The sequence below is a fragment of the Malurus melanocephalus genome, unplaced genomic scaffold (genome assembly GCF_030028575.1).
Source record: "Malurus melanocephalus ecotype Western Australia unplaced genomic scaffold, MMel_1.1 scaffold_636, whole genome shotgun sequence".
In the NCBI taxonomy this organism is placed as follows: domain Eukaryota; kingdom Metazoa; phylum Chordata; class Aves; order Passeriformes; family Maluridae; genus Malurus; species Malurus melanocephalus.
This window is the reverse complement of record NW_026623868.1, coordinates 24,758-44,052: the sequence shown is the minus strand read 5'-3', so window position 1 is coordinate 44,052 and position 19,295 is coordinate 24,758. Positions and strand designations below refer to the sequence as shown.

Genomic DNA, 19,295 nt, shown 5'->3' with positions numbered 1-19,295 from the left:
CCTGGCAGTTCTGGGAATGACGCACAATCCAGAGCACTCCATTCTTCTCCTGTCATTTTTAAGGATGATCCATAATGTGTGAACAGCACCCACAAGCGAGGCCTAATTGCATTTTTCCAGCACTTCCAAGGAAGCTCAAACGAGCACTTAAAGGATAATGCTCAGAGCAGCCCGGGGTGGGGTGTGGGGGCTCMGTGCTCCTCACAGCCAACTCCCCCAGCGCTTTTATCCCGCACTTACTGGGCCATTTCTCTGCCTTGGATTCCTTGTGCTGTCAGGCGGGAGGGCAGAGATGTGTAACATGACCCAAAGTGGTCTTGTTTGTTTTAATCTGCTGGTTTAATATCTCATGGCTTCCTGCCATTATCCCTTTCTGAGCCGAAGCCTGGCGTCACTGCTGGCAATTCGCTGTGTGTGGAGGCATTGGTGACGATCCCACCGTGGTGTCCATCCTAAGGTTTTTTCCTCCTGGTTGTTTTCCTCCAAACGAGAACCACTTCTCTCACCCCAGTGATTTTSCCCAGAGAATTCCCGCAGGGTTTCAAGCGCTGCCGAGTGTTTGGATCAGAAGAGCTGCCAGCACTTCATCTGCAGTCAGGAGGGAGCAGTGCTGTGATCACCGCGGGTCCCACATGGCAGATCATTACTGTCAAGTTCATCCTGACGGATGCACTGCTGTTCCCGGCACTGCTTGAGSAGGAGGAGGAGGAGGAKGAGGAYGGGAGAGTGGCATCTGCTCCTTCGGGCTGCTCTCAGGGTGAGCACAGGCTGTCCCTGCATCCCTGCCCTGGAAAGGCTCTTTTGGTGCTTTGCTTTTTACTATTGCTGACAAAACCGAGGGGGTTTGATAGCATTTTAACTGGCAATAATTGTGGGGAATTCACAGCAATGAGCTCCGTGGGTACGGAGTTAACCCCAAACCTGATGCTGGTACAACATCCCAGCCTGGATACAATCCTGCCACACACCCAGCTCATCCTTCAGCTTTTCGGCAGCTTAATTAAATGGTCCCATTTCCTTCTTCCAGCTGTGCCCACTGCTAAGTGCCTGCAAAATGCATTCCCGGGGGAACAATCCTGCAGTGAAATGGTGAAATGGAAATGACCTGCCACGGGCTGCATTAGTCTCGGTGTCATCGTTTTTGCCTCTTTGTTGTTCAAGTGTTTTTCCCCTTCCTGGGGCCAGCAGGCACGCTGGTGGCACTGGAGGATGCTCACCCCTCCTTGCTTGGGAAAACACTCGTTCCCATGGCTCAGCTCCATGCCTGGGGTGCTCAGGGGACACGGAGAGCTCTGCCCTGTTCCTCCTGCACACCCCAGCCATGGGAGAAGGAAAGGAGGCTGCAGGAGCCACGTTCTGGGCTCTGTGACACAAAGTGCTGAGGAGGCAGCTCTGCCTTTATCTGTGCCCGTGGCTGCTCAGCAAAGTGAAATGAAGCAGCGTMAATTTAATTAATGGCAGAATCCGGCTCAGTGTCGAGAGAGGGACACCAAGAGAATGAGCATGAAAACCAAATTTTCAGTGAGTTTATTAACCCCAAGGTTAGATCCCAGAWAATAAACACTGCAGTGCCTTGTTACTGTTACATGGTGGGGGCTCTGGGGTGCCTCTGCCCTCCCCAAGTGGGCCACTGGAGAGATTGAAGGCAGGAAAGGSCTGCTTTGGTTTGGTTTTTTTAAGAGAAAAACACAGGAAAGTGCTTTTTCTTGTGCACTTTGTTTTGCTTTTTTTTKWKGAGAYAAAACAAACCAGACTTGCTCTCAGCTGGCATGAATGAAGGCAAACCTACAWCCTCATTACCATAAAATTGCAGCTCCAGGAACCTCCTGCCTCCTCCCACAGCGCTGCTTCAGGRAATGAAAGTGCAATAACTTACATAATTTTGTGGTAACTACATTGCATCATGTAATTCCATGACTTACATAAATGATTTAACCTTTAACATCACATGCTCATGGGAGAAAGTACCAGATCTTTTTATTCACACTTGGCCAGGCCCTCCATCCCAGGCAGCACTTTTGGGCTGTGTTCCTRCACTGGGTGCTGCATTAATCTGGCTGTGCTCAGCTCCACTCTGCCCCTTGGTGTGGGTGTGTCATGCAAAAAAAAAACCCTGGGAAAAAAAACAGGAACTTTGGATCGCACAAGAAAGCAAAAGCGTTGTTTTCCTCCTTTATTGAACTTTGGCAAATAATATGTGTGTGTGGGTTTTACATCAATAGCTATAAATAAAACTTTGAAAGCAATGTAATACYTGTCATTGAGATAAAGGACATCTATTGGCACAAATCAGTGAGTAAAAACCCTTTAATGATAAAATAACATTCACTCTTTAGCTACTTCATTTGTCTGAAAAACTCAGCTTACACTCAGTTCAACATATCACCTTCCACAAAGTTAAAAAATGACATAAAATGACATAATAAAATAGACCTTAAATTTCATCATACAAGTACCTTGGCAAATTCCAGCCAGCTGGAGCAGCTGTGCCCTTGCCATGGCCTCACATACCCCTTGTTGCCTCTGGASTGAGGAATGCAGGTTACTCAGCGCCTGTTTTCCAACAACTGCGTGTCGGTGAGGAGTGGTGGCATCTGCCAGCAGGGCTCTGCCCAAACATCCCGGCTCTGCTTATTGCGGAAGAACGTGGAAAGCTTTCTGGAAGATTAACCACTGTTACAATCATCAACTGTCTTACAAAAACCCCTATTTAAAGTTCTTGTATCCTTTACTGTCTTTGGCAGAGAAATCAACAACAACAAAAAAAAAAATTACCCGACTATATTACACAGCTTTCATTATAATCACAACCTACCGAGTAAGGCCAAATAAAAATGTCTCCTTGCACTAATGAAAGCACATCTCTAAAATACCCTTAATGACAGACGATATCAACACTCTACTGACAGGACCAGATGCCTCCTCAGGAGACTGCGAGTGCCCCCTGCCCAAGSCACCTCTTCCACGCAGAGTAAAGGGTACGGAGCAGTTGGTTTGGCTTTATGTCCACCACAACCCTGGGATCAGGGGGACAGCAGGGCTCCACCCGCAGAGAAAACACAACCCATGCTCAATTGAGGGAGGTCAATGTGGAAAGCAAAGAGGGGATAAAGCACCCCCAGGATGGGCTGGGCAGGATCGCGGTGTGCCAGGGGCTGCCATAAAGCCAAAGGAACTCCTGGGAAAAAACGCGCAGTTGGCTCCGTAGTGAGCGGGACTGAACGAATGGAATCGCTGCGAAGAAGCTGCCAATCGGGCAAACTTCATCTCAGATGGCAATTAAACTGCGATTGAATTTGGGTCTGTTCAACAGAGCTGAACCCATCTGGACCCTGCCCTGAGCTGCACGGGATGAAACTGGGCGTGATTTCACMGCGGAAATGCAAACACAACTGCGCCACGACTGCGAACAGCTAACAGGCTCCATGCATAAATAAATACCATCGACCCAAAGACCTCATCCCAAACCCAAAGGAAGAAGTTGCCATTAAGAACCACGATGCATCACACTGCTAAGGGTTTGCCTCATGCATAAACATGGCAGCGCTGATTGGCAGTTGCTATTTATAATACTACACCGTCACACAGGACAATCAGCTCTTCAGACCAAGTAGCACAAATGAGGAAAATAATATTTTTTTCTTTCTTTTTTTTTTTTTTTTTCCAACAGAGCAAATGAACACAGATTGTTTCTTCAGCAAAATATGAAACTGTAAACTTTGGGCTCATTCTGCAACTTTTCCCCGATCCATAAGAACAAAAAAAAACACAATAGGAAGAAAGACTGACGTACATTTTTAAGCGCACCTTCTCCGTCTAGTACAAAAGCACAACCTAAAACGTATAAAGCTTCTTCTTTGTTTTTTTTTTTTTCTTTTAAATCACAGTTACCAAAAAGAAACAGTGAATAATTTATTACATACGCTATAATAACATTACGCTAAACAGCTATTCTCTATGAGGTATATCTGAGAAAATTCGGTAAGGGATTGCACGGTCTGCGTTGCCAACATGCCCAGTTCATAATAAAGCTTTGGAACCATGGAGAAAGAGAGATTGGGGAGAGAGGGGAGGAGGAGGAGGAGAAAAAGAGAGCCTTTGGTATTATCAGGAGTCTGTTCTTTGCAGGGCTGCATTGCAAAGCACCACAGTACAAAAGCCCACCAGGTACGATTSGGCGGCCCAGTCAAAGCTGAGGTATTCACAGGAAGAATAAAAAAAAGCACAGAGAGGTCTAGACTGGCAAAATCGTTGCTTTGGTTCAAGCAAGGCACTCGTCCCGTGGTAACATCACTCTTTGCAAGTGAAGCAGGAGTCGGGGGGACCCTGCCAGCTCTGGGGACTGTCTGTGTCCGAGGGCACAGGGACAATCGGCTCCCCCCGCCCAGAAGGCATCCTGAGAATTATTATAGCTTTGTATTGAAGGAACACAGAGAGAGAGAGAGAGAAAAGCACACTTGTCAAGTCCTACCGTTTCCAACATAGATAGATTGAAACCCCCAAAGAAATACAAAAGGAAAGGCAACACTCAGTTGAAGCGGAGCGTTTGTGTGGAGCTGTTGGTGAATCCRAGGACATGGCTCAGGCAGATTCCTTGGGGAAAAGCCCCGGCCCTGCAGCAGCTGACCCAGGGGAGCGAGCAGTGCCCAGGGCTGGATTCGGCTCCTCGGAGCATTGCTTCATCCTTTAAACGGGAAAAACGGGCTCCAAACCCAGTGCCAAAGGGCACCGCTAATTCCCCAACCAACCARCCAACCAACTTGGAAGTAATCACTCAGCAACGTGATGCTAATGGAGCTTAATGTAGCCTCGCTTCATTGCTAACTTGAGAAAAGTAATGAATTGATTTTTATCTGCAAACTGGAATTGTAAACAACAACCAAAGGTGAGGAGGAGGGAGCAGCCCTGGATYTGTGCGAGGCAGGCAGGGCAGGAGATCTCCTCTCCCCAGGAGCCCTGGGCTCTGCTCGAGCAGGAGAATAACCATAATTAGCAGTGCTAATTATTGCTAATTGCTGCTGCGAACACACCCCAAAGCGGCCCGGGCAGAGCTTTTCCCCGGGGAATCTGCGCTTGGCCAGAGCCCGATTCACTCCGGGCCCTGGGAATCCGCTCCACGCTCCAGGGTTCGGGATGGCAGGAGGGAGAAAGGAGCACACAAAAGGGCATCACCACAACTGGAGCTTCCAGGGAAGCGTTTCTTTGGGAATCTGGGCTCTGCTGGACAGTTCTGGGTGGAGGAGAGAACGGTGGGAGTTATCGGAGAGCACAAGCAGAATGCAGACCGCACAGAGAAAGAAATCTTTGGTATCTTTGGTATCATCAACACGATTAAAATTACAAATGGAAAAGTCAGTGAGGTAGCCTCTTTGGTTCTCACTAGAAATAGAAAGGGTTTTTTTCTGGTTTGTTTCTTTCTTTTTTTTTCTTTTTTCCTTTTTTTTTTTTCCTTTTTCTTTTTTTCCACACACAGAAGTTCGTTCTTGGAAGCAGCTAGTTTGAGGGTTTCTCTCTTTTTGCTTGGTATGGATTATTTCCCCCCCCAGCTTAAGTTTAAAGAAGCCACAAAGTTCAGGCAAAGTATCCCAGTGTCTTTTTTTTTTTTTTCTATTATTCTGAATGCACAGTTTTTGGTTGAATATTCATTGCTTGTCCTCAAAGTTCACTCTGCTGTTCTAATAGGAAATCAGCTGTAGTGCTTTATAGATAATTCTAAATAAAAAATAAGAACTCTAAAAGGGCATGCCCGGGTGATGATGAATAAGTTAAATAAATAAGTTATATTACGAAGGCTTTACATGCCATAATAAAGGTACATCGTGCTTTCTAATCAGGTGGGAAGAGATTAACTTAAATAATATAAACTTTGATATTTAAAATTAATTAGAAGAAGGAATTCAAACTAGATCCCTGTTTTACGGAATGAGTTGTTTTTCCCTGTCTGGCAGAACCTGGCTGCTCTACAAAGCAATAGCAACTCTTAAGTGTATTTCCTAACAGGCTTCTACAACAGTCCTATGGATAAACARGCAAAATGACTCCCAAATGAATTCAGAAATGGCTGAATTAAATAGATACAAAGAGCTAACATCGGAGCCTGACCCTGCAGTCTGCATTCAGGCACARCTCCCACTGAATTCAAAAGCTGAACCAAAACGCTATGGGATTCAGACTGAACTGAGATCTCAGGACCTGCCCTAAGACTAAATTAAATAAATTACATTATCCATAGATAATATATCGGGTTAAAACCCACAAGTGTCTGGAAAAAAAAAATAAAACCATTTTAAGCTTTGCCTTTTTAAAAAATTCAAACAATAAAAATTCCCCATAATAAATATAAAGGAGGCCAAGTAGAAAGTTTCCCCTGTTTTAAAAATCCTTGGGAACTGTGCCAAGCAAGGGAAGCATCGGCCACGTCCGAAGCCAGCACGCTCTTTCAATTCYGTGTCGTTCCCATGCCTTCCTTGGGGAGGAGAGAGGGGATCCCTTCCTCCCCCRGGGCTGAGCGAGGTTTGCTGGTTGAGTCCTTCTTTGGATTCAGCTGTAGGTAAGAGAGATCCACAATAAAGCTTTGCAACCGAAGTTCAGCGAGCACATTCTTTGTTCCTGCACGGGACACCCAGCGATATCCAAGGTTTGGTGAAAGTTGAATTCATCTCGGCTCTGCCCGAGCTTGGGACTCCAAGTTCCTGGTGTGGGAGATGCTGGGATACCCTCTGTACACACGAGTCTTTTCGCAGCACAATAAATAAAATAACARATTACATGACACAGGTTTAGAGATTCATCAACGGGGGTGTGGAGATGGAACAGGACAATTTGGGTTTGCTGTGTGTCTCTGCCCACACAGACAAATATCTCCAGCGTGGCCTGGCTTTGACATTCCTCATCTGAGGGAGCTGCTACAGAAAAGCCAACGAGAGTGGACTGTGAAATGGAAGACATCACATGGGGCATGAGAGATGCAGGGATAAAAAATGCAGCGGGATTTTTGGGTGAAAATGATAGATTTGAGGCCCCAGCCCACAAGAAGCCCACACAAGAAGCCTTGTGTGTGTTGCTATCTGACTATAATGTTGCATAACAAACACTTGCACAATTTGGAGAGAATTTCACTGAGGAGAAATTTGAAGTAATTCAATACCTGATCTAAACTGCCTTTGTGGGGGCGATTGATGAGCTCTGAGCAGAAATAAAAAGCCCAGATTTTGCTCCCAGGCTTCCCCAGAAGCTGTGGTCAGCTCCCCTCTGCCTCTGAAGAAGGAAAAAGGCAGAGCTGTRGGGCTCTGGATGTCCCTCAGGTGAGTGTCCCACTCCAAGCATGTGCTCAGAGAATGCCTGGGGCTCATTCCCTGTGGGATAAAATGCATTTTCCAGCCCTGGCCCTGCAGGATGGGGAGGTGAGGAATGAACACCGGGGTTCCCACCAGTCCTGTGTCATCCCCTGTCACTGCAGAATGCAGGGTGACACTTCCAGCATGAGGGCAATGCCATGGAGGGACAGGTTTGATGGACACGTGGGTGAGAATGAAACAGCAGCATGACCACACCACTKCAGCTGGGCCCTGCTCCACAGCCCAGCTCCAAACTCCACACTCAAATATCTGACATTTGGGCGAGGAGCCCTCAGAACACATCAGCCCAGACCGCAATAATTTTTTGGCAGCTTTTTTCCATATCTGGCTATGAGGATTCTCCAAATCTCTTTTGAATCTGCCTGAAAATCTCTGCTGAAGGATGCTCTGATTCCCAGAGCAGGCTCATGATGTCAATTCAGCAGTGAGGATGATGAATTTGCTTTCCAGAAACTTTTCCTGTCCTGAACAGATGAGGCTTCTTGATTTGTTTTTTTTTTTAATTTAAGAATAGTCTTTGGGAAATGACTGCAGTTGTGTGAAGCAGTCAAAAAGAAGCTTTTGTTTTAAAGGCAGAGAGCAGCAAGCTGCACTCTGGCTCTGAGAATAAATTTGGACATGCCACGATTTGGACCATCACGGCCTGGATCAAGCAACATTCCAAGACTGATATGTCAGAGCCAACTCCTGACTGCCCCAAGAACTGCTGAGTACCTGGGTTTGGTTCAGGTGGAGCTTTGGAGCCGGGCTGTGGTGCTGCTCAGCACTCAGATGGGAATGCACATATTGCAAGATTTATCCCTGGGGAGGAGAAAGAAGGGTGGGGGTCACTCGACCCATGTCATGCACAGGAGGGTGGCTGTTCACAGCTCCACACACACAGGAGAACRACCCCCAAGTCACACCCAACCCGCAAGTGTTTCCTGGAGGGAGGAGATGTCCCAGCGTAGTATCCCAACATCTTGCACTTGGAGCAGCTCTTGGAGAGACGCCGTGGGGGCAAAAACAGGGAAAACATAAATAAACCCACCCTTTTGGTTGCTCAAAGACTCACGAGTGGTTACCTGTCCAGAGATCAGTGGGGTTATGTGCATTAGTCGTGCAAGAGGAGAAACTAACTGAAACACAAGTAGTGAGAATCCTCATCTTTGGTATTGTAGCTGTTGAGGTTTTGGTTGCTCTGTTCCTTGTTATTTTGAAAAAACTGCATAGGCACAAATTAAAGACAATCTTCAACTTTTAGATGACTTGAGTTGTCAAATGAAGCAGCAATCRTACTGGCTTTGCTTTGTTCTCGTTCTTGTCAACCCTTTCTTTGAGATCTGCTTCCGAAAACGTCCAAGATGTCTGTAGAACACAGTGTGGTACTTGTTTGCTTCCTGACATGCTTCCTTGTTTTTTTTTGTTTTTTTTTTAATTTTTATTTTATCTTTCAATGGAACAGTTCRTTGCAGATGAAGTAGGTGCAGAAAATGTTTCTTTGGTTTCAATTAAGTAGTACATAAAAAAAGTCTCAAGTGTCTCTAGCAGAGCACAGCGGCGCCGGGCCGGTCACCAGCCAGCGGCCATCGCGCYGGGCCAGGGCTGCACGGAGCTGGAGAGAGGGCTCGGAGCTTGCCAGGCTTCCCCAGCGCCAGCCAACCACCCACACCAGCCATGACCGAGAGAAATGGCAAGTTATAAACATCTTTGGCTTGCAGAAATCCTGTCTCTTTGGTGTGCTGTGTTCCTGCYGGCTCGGGGAGCCAGCGAGGAAAAGGAACTTAGGGATGCGATAGAGCTAAAAGCGGCACATCTGAAATGGTCTGTGGCATCTGAAGGGCTTGATTCTGTTTCTTTTCCTGCTTGAAAGTACCACAAAATACTGAAAAAAATACATGGAACCTTAAAAAGGTTTCAGCAAYGCAGCTGTTGCTGAAGAGAAACCAGATTCCCGGAAACTAAAAAGGATGCAATAAGGTAAATAAACCTAGATCTTCCAAAACATTGTGTTTGCTGTGTGAACTGCAGCAGTTCCATCCACGTCCTGAGTGTGCATTAGATACAAACACAGAGCTTGTGAGGAACTGCCAGCTGTGCTTGAGGCTCGTGCGGTCTCCACGGTGTTCCCGGGATGTCAGGCTGCATGTGCAGCCGCTGTGGCTACCGGCTTTGTGCTTGATACTTTGAGCTCAAGAGAACTGAACTTTTCTCATCCAAGAACAAGCTGTTTAAATTAAACTAAAAAACCAAACAAAAAAAAMCCTCAAATCTGATTTTTTGTTCCCCTAAAACACTTAACAAAACCATGCCTGAGTTTAAAAACAGGGTCTTGGGTTTTTAGTGCTTTGTGCTCCGTTGTCGGGTGGCTGCGGGGTGGTGTGGCCAGCACACRGTAGGCACCGGGCACGGCCGGGCTGGCAGCGGCTCCCATCAGCCACGGAAACCTGGGGCTCAGGAGAAACTTGCCTCAAGAACAACTCCCCTACATTTCAGACTTSTTGGCGTGTCCTGAGCATAGTATTGTGTGGAGAGAGGTTAACGTGGGACCTGCGCCTGCTTAGAGCGATGAGAAGCCGTAGGAACGTCCTCGGGAACGGCTGCGCTGGGGTTGCTGCGGGGGGATTGTGCTTTAAGTCACCAGCTCGGGGCCCTGCTGTGACACCGCTCTCTGGGCCGTGCCGYGCCCCTCACGCCTTGGTGCAGGTGCTGGGGGCCGAGGAGGAGCCCCCGGAGCTCAGGTCGTCCTGCCACTTCTCCAGGCTGCGCCGGCGGGCGTTCATGAAGAARTTGCTGACGGTGGTGAGCTCCAGGCCCAGCTGCTGGGAGATGGTGATCTGCATTTCTTTGGAGGGACGCTTGTTCTCCTTGAAGATGGCAAAAAGCGTTCGGCGCTGGAGGTCCGTGAAAACCAGSCGGGATTTCTTCTGGGAGTTGTTGCGCTCTTTGTTGGGCTCTTGCTCTTTGCGTTTGCAGGCTGGGAAGGGGAGGCAGAGACAAAGTGTCACAGTAGTGCCCACAGACCCGATCATGGGCACCGTCACACGATGGGCACGCGTGTCACCAGCTGAGCCAGCACCCTCTGGCACATGGAAGCCAGGGGCTCCCAGAGGAATCCAGCAGGCTGCATTTACTCTCACATGCCCAGTACCTCTCAGTGGCCAGCAATAACACTGGTACTAAGTTTCATCCCTTTAAACAGCCCAAAGCAAACCCCAGTCAAAGCTCTGGTGGCAGCAACTTTGTGTGACCACCAAAGGGAAAAAGCACCACGGTCCTGCCTGGCCATCCAGCGTAGGGCTCAGGCACCAGCTCACCTGGTCCTTCCCTGCTCCTCCTGCAGTGCCACCACCCCAGGGCACGGCTCCCATCACCTGTCACCTCCCTGGGGTGTGTCCCTAAGGTGAAACCAGGCAGAAGTGCCCATCAGAGCTCAGGTCAGGCAGGGCAGCAGTGCCAGAGCATCGCTGCCGTGCTGAACGATGCTAATGGATCCTAAAACCCAGCCGTATTAATAGCTGCTCTGTATTTATTAGCAGGGAGAGAACAGCAAGTGCTGAAACCAATACCGCTGCCGGAGCACACCCACACTTAAAAATAGCCTGGCCAGGCCGTCTGCATCGGGCACGGGGAGAAAATCCATATGTTGACATGGTTAGGTAATGTGCTGGGACAAAATGAGCCCAGAGAAATTGATAAGTGGGAGGGTTTTAAGCAGTCCTGTTAAATAATTCTGCAGGTCTGGAATGTGAAATGAAGCTGGCCCAAAAGTAAAAGTCAGACCGTGGAAATGTCTGTAATTAACCCAGTCAGGGCTGGAGCTGTGTGGAGCCTGGCTCAGCCAGTGTGGCACTGACTGCCTCCTCCTGCGCCAGGGGCAGGATCTCACAGCATTTCTGCAGGAAAGTGGAGTAGTTTGAAAAAGCAGATTTTAGGCTGCATTTATTTCACCACGTATTTGGAATCCATGCAGTGAGGTCCCCAGTGCTGGGGATGTGATGAGCACCAGAATCCTTGCYGCAGCCTCTAATCGGTTCCGGGACACTGGGACGAGTGGAGTGTTTCCTACCATCACTAATTTATGTCCTGAGATACTCTGCGTTTTACAGTTATTGGTATCTGATAATAAATAATGCAGAGCTATGTGCTTTTCGATGCATTCAGTAAATACTTTCCTTGAACTGTTGAGTTTGCTCTTGAAAAGGCCCCTCAAAGGCAAACGCTGTGCYGGACGAGCTTCTCTCAGCAGAGAAGAAGGGGGTGAGCACTCTAATAAAATCAAGTGATCTTCCCGGAAGAAAGAGAAAGGTTTTAACAGCGGAGGGAAGGGAAGAGACCATCTGGATTCTAAGCACAATTTGACTGATTAGCTGCGGTTAAACCTGAACATATCCTATGGAAGAAAATGGACAACCGGCGAGACCTGAAAGGCATAACTGGGGAAAAAAAAAAAAAAAAGCTTCCTTTTTCTTCTGCACTGGACTAAAGATGCTCCTCCATTCTGATTTTCTATTTTCTTCCCCGTGAGAGAGGAATCTCACCAACCCAGGCACTGCAAACAGCCACAAATCCAGCAGTAAGTCCTCACTTCCATTGTTCCTAAGGACAAGCAGTRAACACTGATCCCACCTATGTGGTTTGTGTGGCTGCAGAGCTGCCCAAACCCAGTTATCTGTCTGATGGAACTAAAACTGCTCCTCAATTCGATTTTGGAGAGGACTCAATGTGAGGGAAATGTAATTACACTGGTAATATTGAACACAATGAAATGACCATCAAAATGCTTCCAAAGATTTAAAATGTTTTTCTTGTGCTGTGACTCACTTAAAGCAACCCCTTGTATATCCCTGTTACTACGATCTCTTAAAAACTAGGCCTCAGAAATCAATTTGATTACCTCTCGGAATTAAGTATGCACGAATGAGAGCGATTGAGATCAATACAAATTAGGTTAAGTACTCCGCTGTGTACAAAATCATTATGGAACAAGGAGCAATCGGAATGAAGATGCAAATAATCACATTGTCGGGGTGAGCAGCCAGTGCTGCTCATCCCAGCTGCTGCACACACACCAAACTCCGAATTTTAGGAGCCTTAGGAATGCCCTTGATGGCATTTATCCAGAAAAACCCAGTTAATTCTGTTCTCCCAGAGAAGAATCCATKATAATGGTGAGGTGTTCCCTGTTTGGAGAGCCAGGGATTCCTGCAGTGCTCCAAAAGAGAAGCTCACAGCCTGGCTGTTTCCAGCCAGGAAGATGTTTTCTTGCTACCCTACCTGATTTTTCCCTTTCAGTGCTGTCACAGTCCCCAGGGAACGCCACCCCTCTCCAGGCTCTGCATCCYGCAGCTCCCTGAGAACAGAAGATGAATGGTTTTGGGGACATTTATGTTTCTTCCTGGCACACCACAGCTCTCAGGCTGTTTGTGTCCAGTCTCCTGTAAATCTGCTGGATGGCTGGAATTGGGCTGTAAATTCTGCTGTCTGGCTGCAGTGCTGCAGCACCCACCCAGCACAGGATTTCTGACAGAGGCCTCTTCCAGCACAGCACAGCTCTGGATCTTTCCAGCTGCACTCTGAGAGTCCTTCATGTCTAACATCTGGGAGATTTATGCTTCCTCTTGTTCTGGAGAGTCTCMCTTTTGAATCCCCAAATAGCTTCCAGCTGAATTATAACCCTTTTCAGTGACAAGGATTTATATTCCCCTGGTCAGAGCACAGGGATGAAGCCAGGCCTTCCCCACGCCACGTGCTCTGCCTGTTGGAGCAGMATCTCCAAACGATGTGCCAGCACATCCCTGCAAATACCAGAACACAGCTGAGACCCTCTCCTGTGGAGAAAGGAAAGGGCTTCAGGCACCTTTTCCAAGAAAGGGCTGGGAATTTAAACCTGAGGTGGGAAAGCAAGAGCTGAATAACAGCCTGAGATCTATATGCAAGGGGAAGGACAGATGTAGTGAATCCTTGCTGCGTGCTCCTGCTTTCAGGAATTCTGAATTTCTTTCAGGAAGAAAGCAGGACATGAGTATTTCCTTTTACTGCCTGTTAGGGTGGAAGACAGGAGCAAAGCTCTGCCAGCTTATCTGTGCAAGCCAGATCCATGCTGCTCTCTGAGCTCTCCTCACACTTGGGTTGAGCACACAAAGCAAGAGCAGCCCTGCTCCTCCACAGGCCCCATTCCCTTCTTCCCAGGGGCTTGGGACAGCTCAGCTTCAGCAGGAGAGCCCCAGAGAGGTGGAGTGAAGAAGGGAGGGGAGAGGGGCTGTGCCCAGGGGAGAAAAAAGTGTGGAAGGCCTCTGAGGAAGAATTCGGCCGGCTCTTCCTGCACCTCCTGCAGCCGAGTGCTGCTTGCCAAAGCTTAATGCCTCGGCACAGCCCCCGTGCTCCCATCCCATTACGAGGGGATGAGAACTGCTGGAAAATCACTGCTGCTCATAAATATGTTCCCTGCTTACTGAGAGATATTTTGGTCTCGGAGACAATTTGTGTTTTGGGAACCTGCCAGCTTCTATCGCTTGTCTAATAATTCCTCTGTGCAGCATTTACCAGTGGTTTGAGTCCCTTTTTTCACAATGGAGCAGTTTGATTTTATAGCTCAAAAACCCCAAACAACCCCAAAACACTCCAATTTCTTTTTTTTGATTGCATTTCTCTCTGCCATCAGTGAGTTGTCTGGCTGATGTTATCACCAAACCCATTTGAGATTAGTCTGTTTGGTATGATTTGTGCGTGCAAAACCCTCTATAAATCAGAGAGCCTTTTATGCAAAAGTCTGTAAGATTGATAGAGCTGGATACAAAATCTTTTACCTTGGAAAAGGAGATGTATTATCTGTCCCGTTGGATACAGTGCTTTCCCTGCATATTCATTGCCCAAGTGTGACAGGCTTTTTCCACAGAAGACAGGAGACAAGAGGGGAGCCTTAAATACAAACAGATTGCTATCACAAGGAAGGGAGTGCTCTTTTTTGCTGTGTCTAGTGGGGATAAGATGAGAAGCAAAGGATTTAAAAGACAAAAAGTGAGATTAAGGCCAGACATTAAGGCTTTTTTTGTACCTGGAAGCCCTGGAAGAGATCGCCTAGGTAAAAMCCCCCTCAGGAGATTCCTGAAGGAGTGATATCTGCAGTTCTTTTCAGCTCTGCTTTCCCTCTGAGATCCATTSGGCACACACCTGCAGAGCCCGTTTCCATTCTGAAGGCAGCTCCAGGGGAGCTGCTCTGATGAGAGGAGTCTGCAGCCTTTAGTGCTCRGCAGCTCGGCACAGCCGTGCTGGTTCCTGCAGGAAGCTTGTCACCTCCCAGGGATGGCTAATTGGAAGGGAAGGAGAAACCCCTGCAGCTGCTGCATGGCAGCGACATCCAGGATGAGCTTTTGTGAATAAAACCAGGGAAGAGCACTAAGGATGAGCACCCGGGGCCACAGTGCAGAGCCAAAATGCCCCCGCGAAGAGTGAGGGAAAACCAACACCATGTTCTCCCCTTTATGCATTCCTCACCACAAATAAAYTGAGGCAGTTTTCAGCTGCAGAGGAATACTTGAGTTCGGGATATTTCAGTTCAAATAGTGATGGGCAAGAGATACAGGAAAAGAAAGAGATGCTGGGTAAAAATATCTTATAAGGAAATAGTGAAGAACACCTTTGAAATGAGGAACTAATGGTGATCAGTTAATTGGTTTTTTTTAAAAGCAAAGGGGAAATATAGAAAAGCATTTAATCACAAATGTGCTCAGATTTAACTTTATCAAATAATCAAGAAACTGATAAAACTCATTTRCTTCACAAAAACAGGATTCAGATTTCTGGGCGGCAGAAGAGCCTTCAGAAATGATGTGGAACAAAGAGCTGGAGCAGGATATTGTTTCAGAAAGTTGGTACATGAGAAATATAATTTATCAGCCGGCACCACAATTTACCGCATGGATTGTTCAAACACAACCACTAATCTATAGCTGAAGAGAGCACCAATATTTCAAGCTACTAAGCACCTTTCAAAGAACCTTTATGTACCTGTATATTTAATTCAACGCTAAGAAATGGTTATAACGTGCTTGATCTAGATGTTATCATGCCTTAATCCTTAGCTGGAGATGCAGAATAGTCTCCAAAGCCAGGCAAGGAGCGTTTGGCAGGGCACAAAGAGGCAGAGGAGCGGCCCCACGGCGCACCCATCGCTGTGAGACCGCTCTCCTTGGCGGGACATTTGGGGGTGCAGGGATGTGACACTGCCACCACCCACTCCCGGTACTGTCACCCACGGCTCGCCGGGACAGGGACAGGGACAGGGACAGGGACAGGGACAGGGACAGGGACAGGGACAGGGACAGGGACAGGGACAGGGACAGGGACAGGGACAGTCCGCGGCCACCGCAGCCCCGGCGGTCTCATCTCGCTCCTGCTCCCGCCCTGTTCCTCCTCCCTTCCCTCCGCCTCTGCTCTCACGCCTCTCCGCCGCTCTCCGTGGTACTGACGSCTCGGAGCACGGAGCGGGGCTCGGGCCGCTTTGCACAAATGAATCATTGATGGTGTTTTGGTACGAGAGTGTTTAATCACCGAGAAAGCCATCCTGCGCTAGGGAAAGTAAACAGGCGGCGGAGCGCTCTTCTGACCCCGCAGAAATTTAGGGACAGGCCACCGGGGCCGTCAGGGTTTTCCTGAAACCTTCCCGCGGCGGGGAAAGAGGGCCCAGAGCCCCGGTCCCCCCGCTCCAAGGGCAGTCCCGCTTTCCCGGAGGGACACGGCAGGAGCGGGGACACCAGCCCATTTTGGGGACGCGGTCCCGGGCTGATGGGTTTTGAGTCCCCGTCCTGCCCCGGGGGCAGCGCTGTGTCCCCGGGAGGGCACTCGGAGCTTTGCCGGCTGCAGCCGCAGCGAGACACGAGCACGGGGACCCCAAAAGGGTGCTCGGAGCTCCAGAGCRCGCACGGAACCGCCCGTTCATAGCGGGTCCTGCCCTCACCTTCCTGCACAGAAACCCCCTGCACCGTCCCCTGATGGAGGAGTCTTAAAGACCCCCCAAGCAGAGACAACAAACACAGAAATAGTAATATTTAATTAGATTCAAACAGAATAAAATAAGCAACACTATATATCTTCTATAATAATAAGTAATAGTAAGCACACCTACCCTGCCACTGCCGGGGATTTCCCTCCAAGGACAGCAGATTTTCGTCCCATTCGGGAAAAATTTCTAGGACTATCTGGCAAATAGCTGGTGGGGTTTTTCGGTTTTAAAAATCTGCAATACTTGCAGCCTTTTCCCCATGCTCAAAGGGATTTAAGCAAGCGAGTGAACGGGGAGAAGGAAGCAYTGAGGCAATAGGGCCGCATATTCACACGTGGTAATAAAAGGAAATTAAAATAATCGATTTCCTGAAGGGAAAGGTAATTTGCAAAGGTCTTCCCCGCTCCATGGGGAATCCATGCCCACTCAGCACCTCAGCTCTCTCCAAAGTTTACTGCTGGATGCAGAGGCATTCAGGGGGACTGGAAAAGCAGAGATCCAGAATTATACAGGCATAACTGTGCATGCAGATGTGATTACTAATTTTCTGCTCTGTATTTAGGGAACCCCCCACCCGGGACCGATGCTGGGAAGGAAAAGCACCAGCCACGTTACTGGAAATGAGCCGGCTCAAGTTCCAGATCAATGAAAACTGGGTCCACGCGTTGATGCTCCTGTTGCCAGCATTAATGCTCTTTTAATCTTCTAAACATTATCTGCATCGATTTCCCTCTCGATACACGTTTGTTTGTGAAGGCGACATCACCGCGTGCTCGGCAAAAAACCCAAACCCCTTGTGTCCCTCCGATGCCCCTGTCTCGCAGACCTCGGCACCTTCATTTGGCTACAAACAGAGCCAAATGATGCCCGCGGGTGCTGGAAGGGACRGAAGGAGTTTGCAGTCGCTGCTCGAGCCGAGGAGGGGATCAACATCCCTGTCCCAGCGGGGACACCGCACCTCGGGAAAGCCCGAGCACCCTYCGCGGAGCTTCTGGAGCCCCCAGGCCGTGGATGTTTAACCCGCGGCAYCTCTGTCAGGGGAATTACGGCCATCAATCATTTACGGCTCCTTTTTGCCCCGCTCCGCCGCATCCCAGCCCCTCGTACGGGGRCTTTGCGCCCATTTCCCCACGGCAGAGACCCCCTGTCCCCTCAGCCAGCAGAGCGGGCAGCCCTGGGGACATGCCGCCGTGTACCTGCCCACTGGGGACGGACCTGCCTGCGGCGTGATCAATCGAAATAAAAGAAAAACGGACCCAGTGGCACAAATATCCCGGATTGTCGTCGCTGTCAGAGCGACCGRCCCCGACCCCCGCCCCACACTGCGGTCTGTCCCACGCGTGCCTCCCCATGCCACAGCCCTCCGTGTCCCTCTCCACCCACATCCAGGGCCGCGCGGTTCCCGGTGGTGTGTCCACCCGGTGCGGGCGCTGCCGGGGCTCGGTGCGGGGATCGGTACCGGGGGTCGGTACCGGGGGTCGCTGCCCGCCGCCCCCCCCGCGGCCCCCGCAGAACAATGGGGGCTGCGGCGCTCCGTGGCCGCGCCAGAGGGCGCCCGCGGGCCCTCCGCGGACAATGCGGCCGGTCCGGGGCTGCGGGGGCTGCGCGGGGTCCGGCCCCCGCCCGTTCCCACCGAGCCCGCCAGTCCCGGGACGCGGGGACCCCGCACGGCCTCGCCCTGTGCGCCCGCCAGCGCCGGGAGCGGCAGGAGGGATGCTCGCGGAGAGCGCGGGGCGGTGCGAGGCGCGCACCTTCAGCACCCTGGAGGCCCTGGAAAGCACCCCGGCCTCGAGCCCCTCCGCCGGCCCCGAGCCCCGCACAGCCCAGCCGGACTGAGCGGTACCGGCGCTGCGGGAGGCGGACACCGGCCGGCCCGCACAGCCCCGAGCTTCACGGGGGAGCGGGGAAACGGCGAGGGTCGATCCCCTGCGGGGCCGGCCGGACGGCGCTGGGCTCGGGGGTCGCGATCAGTTCCCTTAGGGACACCGGCAGGCACTTACCTGCCAGCCTCAGGGCCGACATCCTCTGGAACTCCGGCTCCTGCAGCCACTTCCACATCCTGCGGAACGTCTCCCGGCCGGACTTGAGTTTACTCCAAGGCTTGGGGTTCCGCAGCAAGTCCGACAGGGTCCCCTGGGAGCGGCACAGCACCCGCTGRGCGAAGATGGCCTGGGGAATGCTGTAGCGCTTCAGCTCCGCCGTGATCCTTTGTGCCACCTCCTTGGTGTTGATCTCCTCCAGCTGCCCCGAGCCGCTCCCCTGCGGGCCGGTGGCGGGGGGCGGCCGCTCCCGGCCGGCGGGCAGCGCGGGGCCGTGCGGCGGCGGCGGCGGCCCGGGGGGCGCGGGGTGATGCGCGCCGTTCAGGGGCGGCAGCATGGCCGGGGGTGTTCCCAGCCCCCGGGGCAGGTGCTGCTCTCCCCGCGCCAGCATCGCCGCGTGCGCCTCGAAGTTGGGGCTCAGCATCTTGTCGTGGCCGGGCGGCCCGTAGCCGTGCAGGCCCTGCTGGGCGCCRGGGAGCGGGCCCAGCCCGTTGCCCAGCGGCGAGAGGCTCTGCCCCACGGCCGGTACCTCCTTGTAGGGCCCGTAGAGGCTGTTGACGGCCGGCAATCCGCGTTCGTCCCGCATGAGCGCGAAGCCGCCGCCGGCGCTGCCCGGCAGGCGCTGGTGGTGGTGGTGGTGATGGTGGTGGGCGTGCGGATGGGCGTGCGGGTGGTGGAACTTGTCGGAGACGGCGGAGATGGGCGGCAGGGGCTGGAGCGGTGTCAGCGTGGTGTAGGTGCCGCTCATGCCCATGCCGGGCGGCGAGGCTTCGCAGGGCACGCTCATGGCGTGGTGCAGCGGGATGGAGAGCTCGGGCCGGTACTCGGAGGAGCCGTCCAGCAGCGAGGCCATGCTGGGCACCATGGTGGGCCGGGCGGCGGGGGGCAGCTCCTGGTGCGGCGGTGGCGGCGGCG

General features: G+C 50.9%; 1 protein-coding gene across 1 annotated transcript; it reads right to left on the bottom strand.

Annotated features, from left to right (window-relative positions):
* Positions 1-9,629: 9,629 nt before the first annotated feature.
* Positions 9,630-19,248, bottom strand: ONECUT2 (one cut homeobox 2). Its single transcript, XM_057383496.1, has 2 exons — positions 18,342-19,248; positions 9,630-10,314 (listed from the first exon to the last, which is right to left on the bottom strand). The coding sequence occupies exons 1-2, from the start codon at positions 19,243-19,245 to the stop codon at positions 10,028-10,030; spliced, it is 1,191 nt and encodes a 396-aa protein (XP_057239479.1). The 5' UTR covers positions 19,246-19,248; the 3' UTR covers positions 9,630-10,027.
* Between the last annotated feature and the right edge of the window lie 47 nt (positions 19,249-19,295).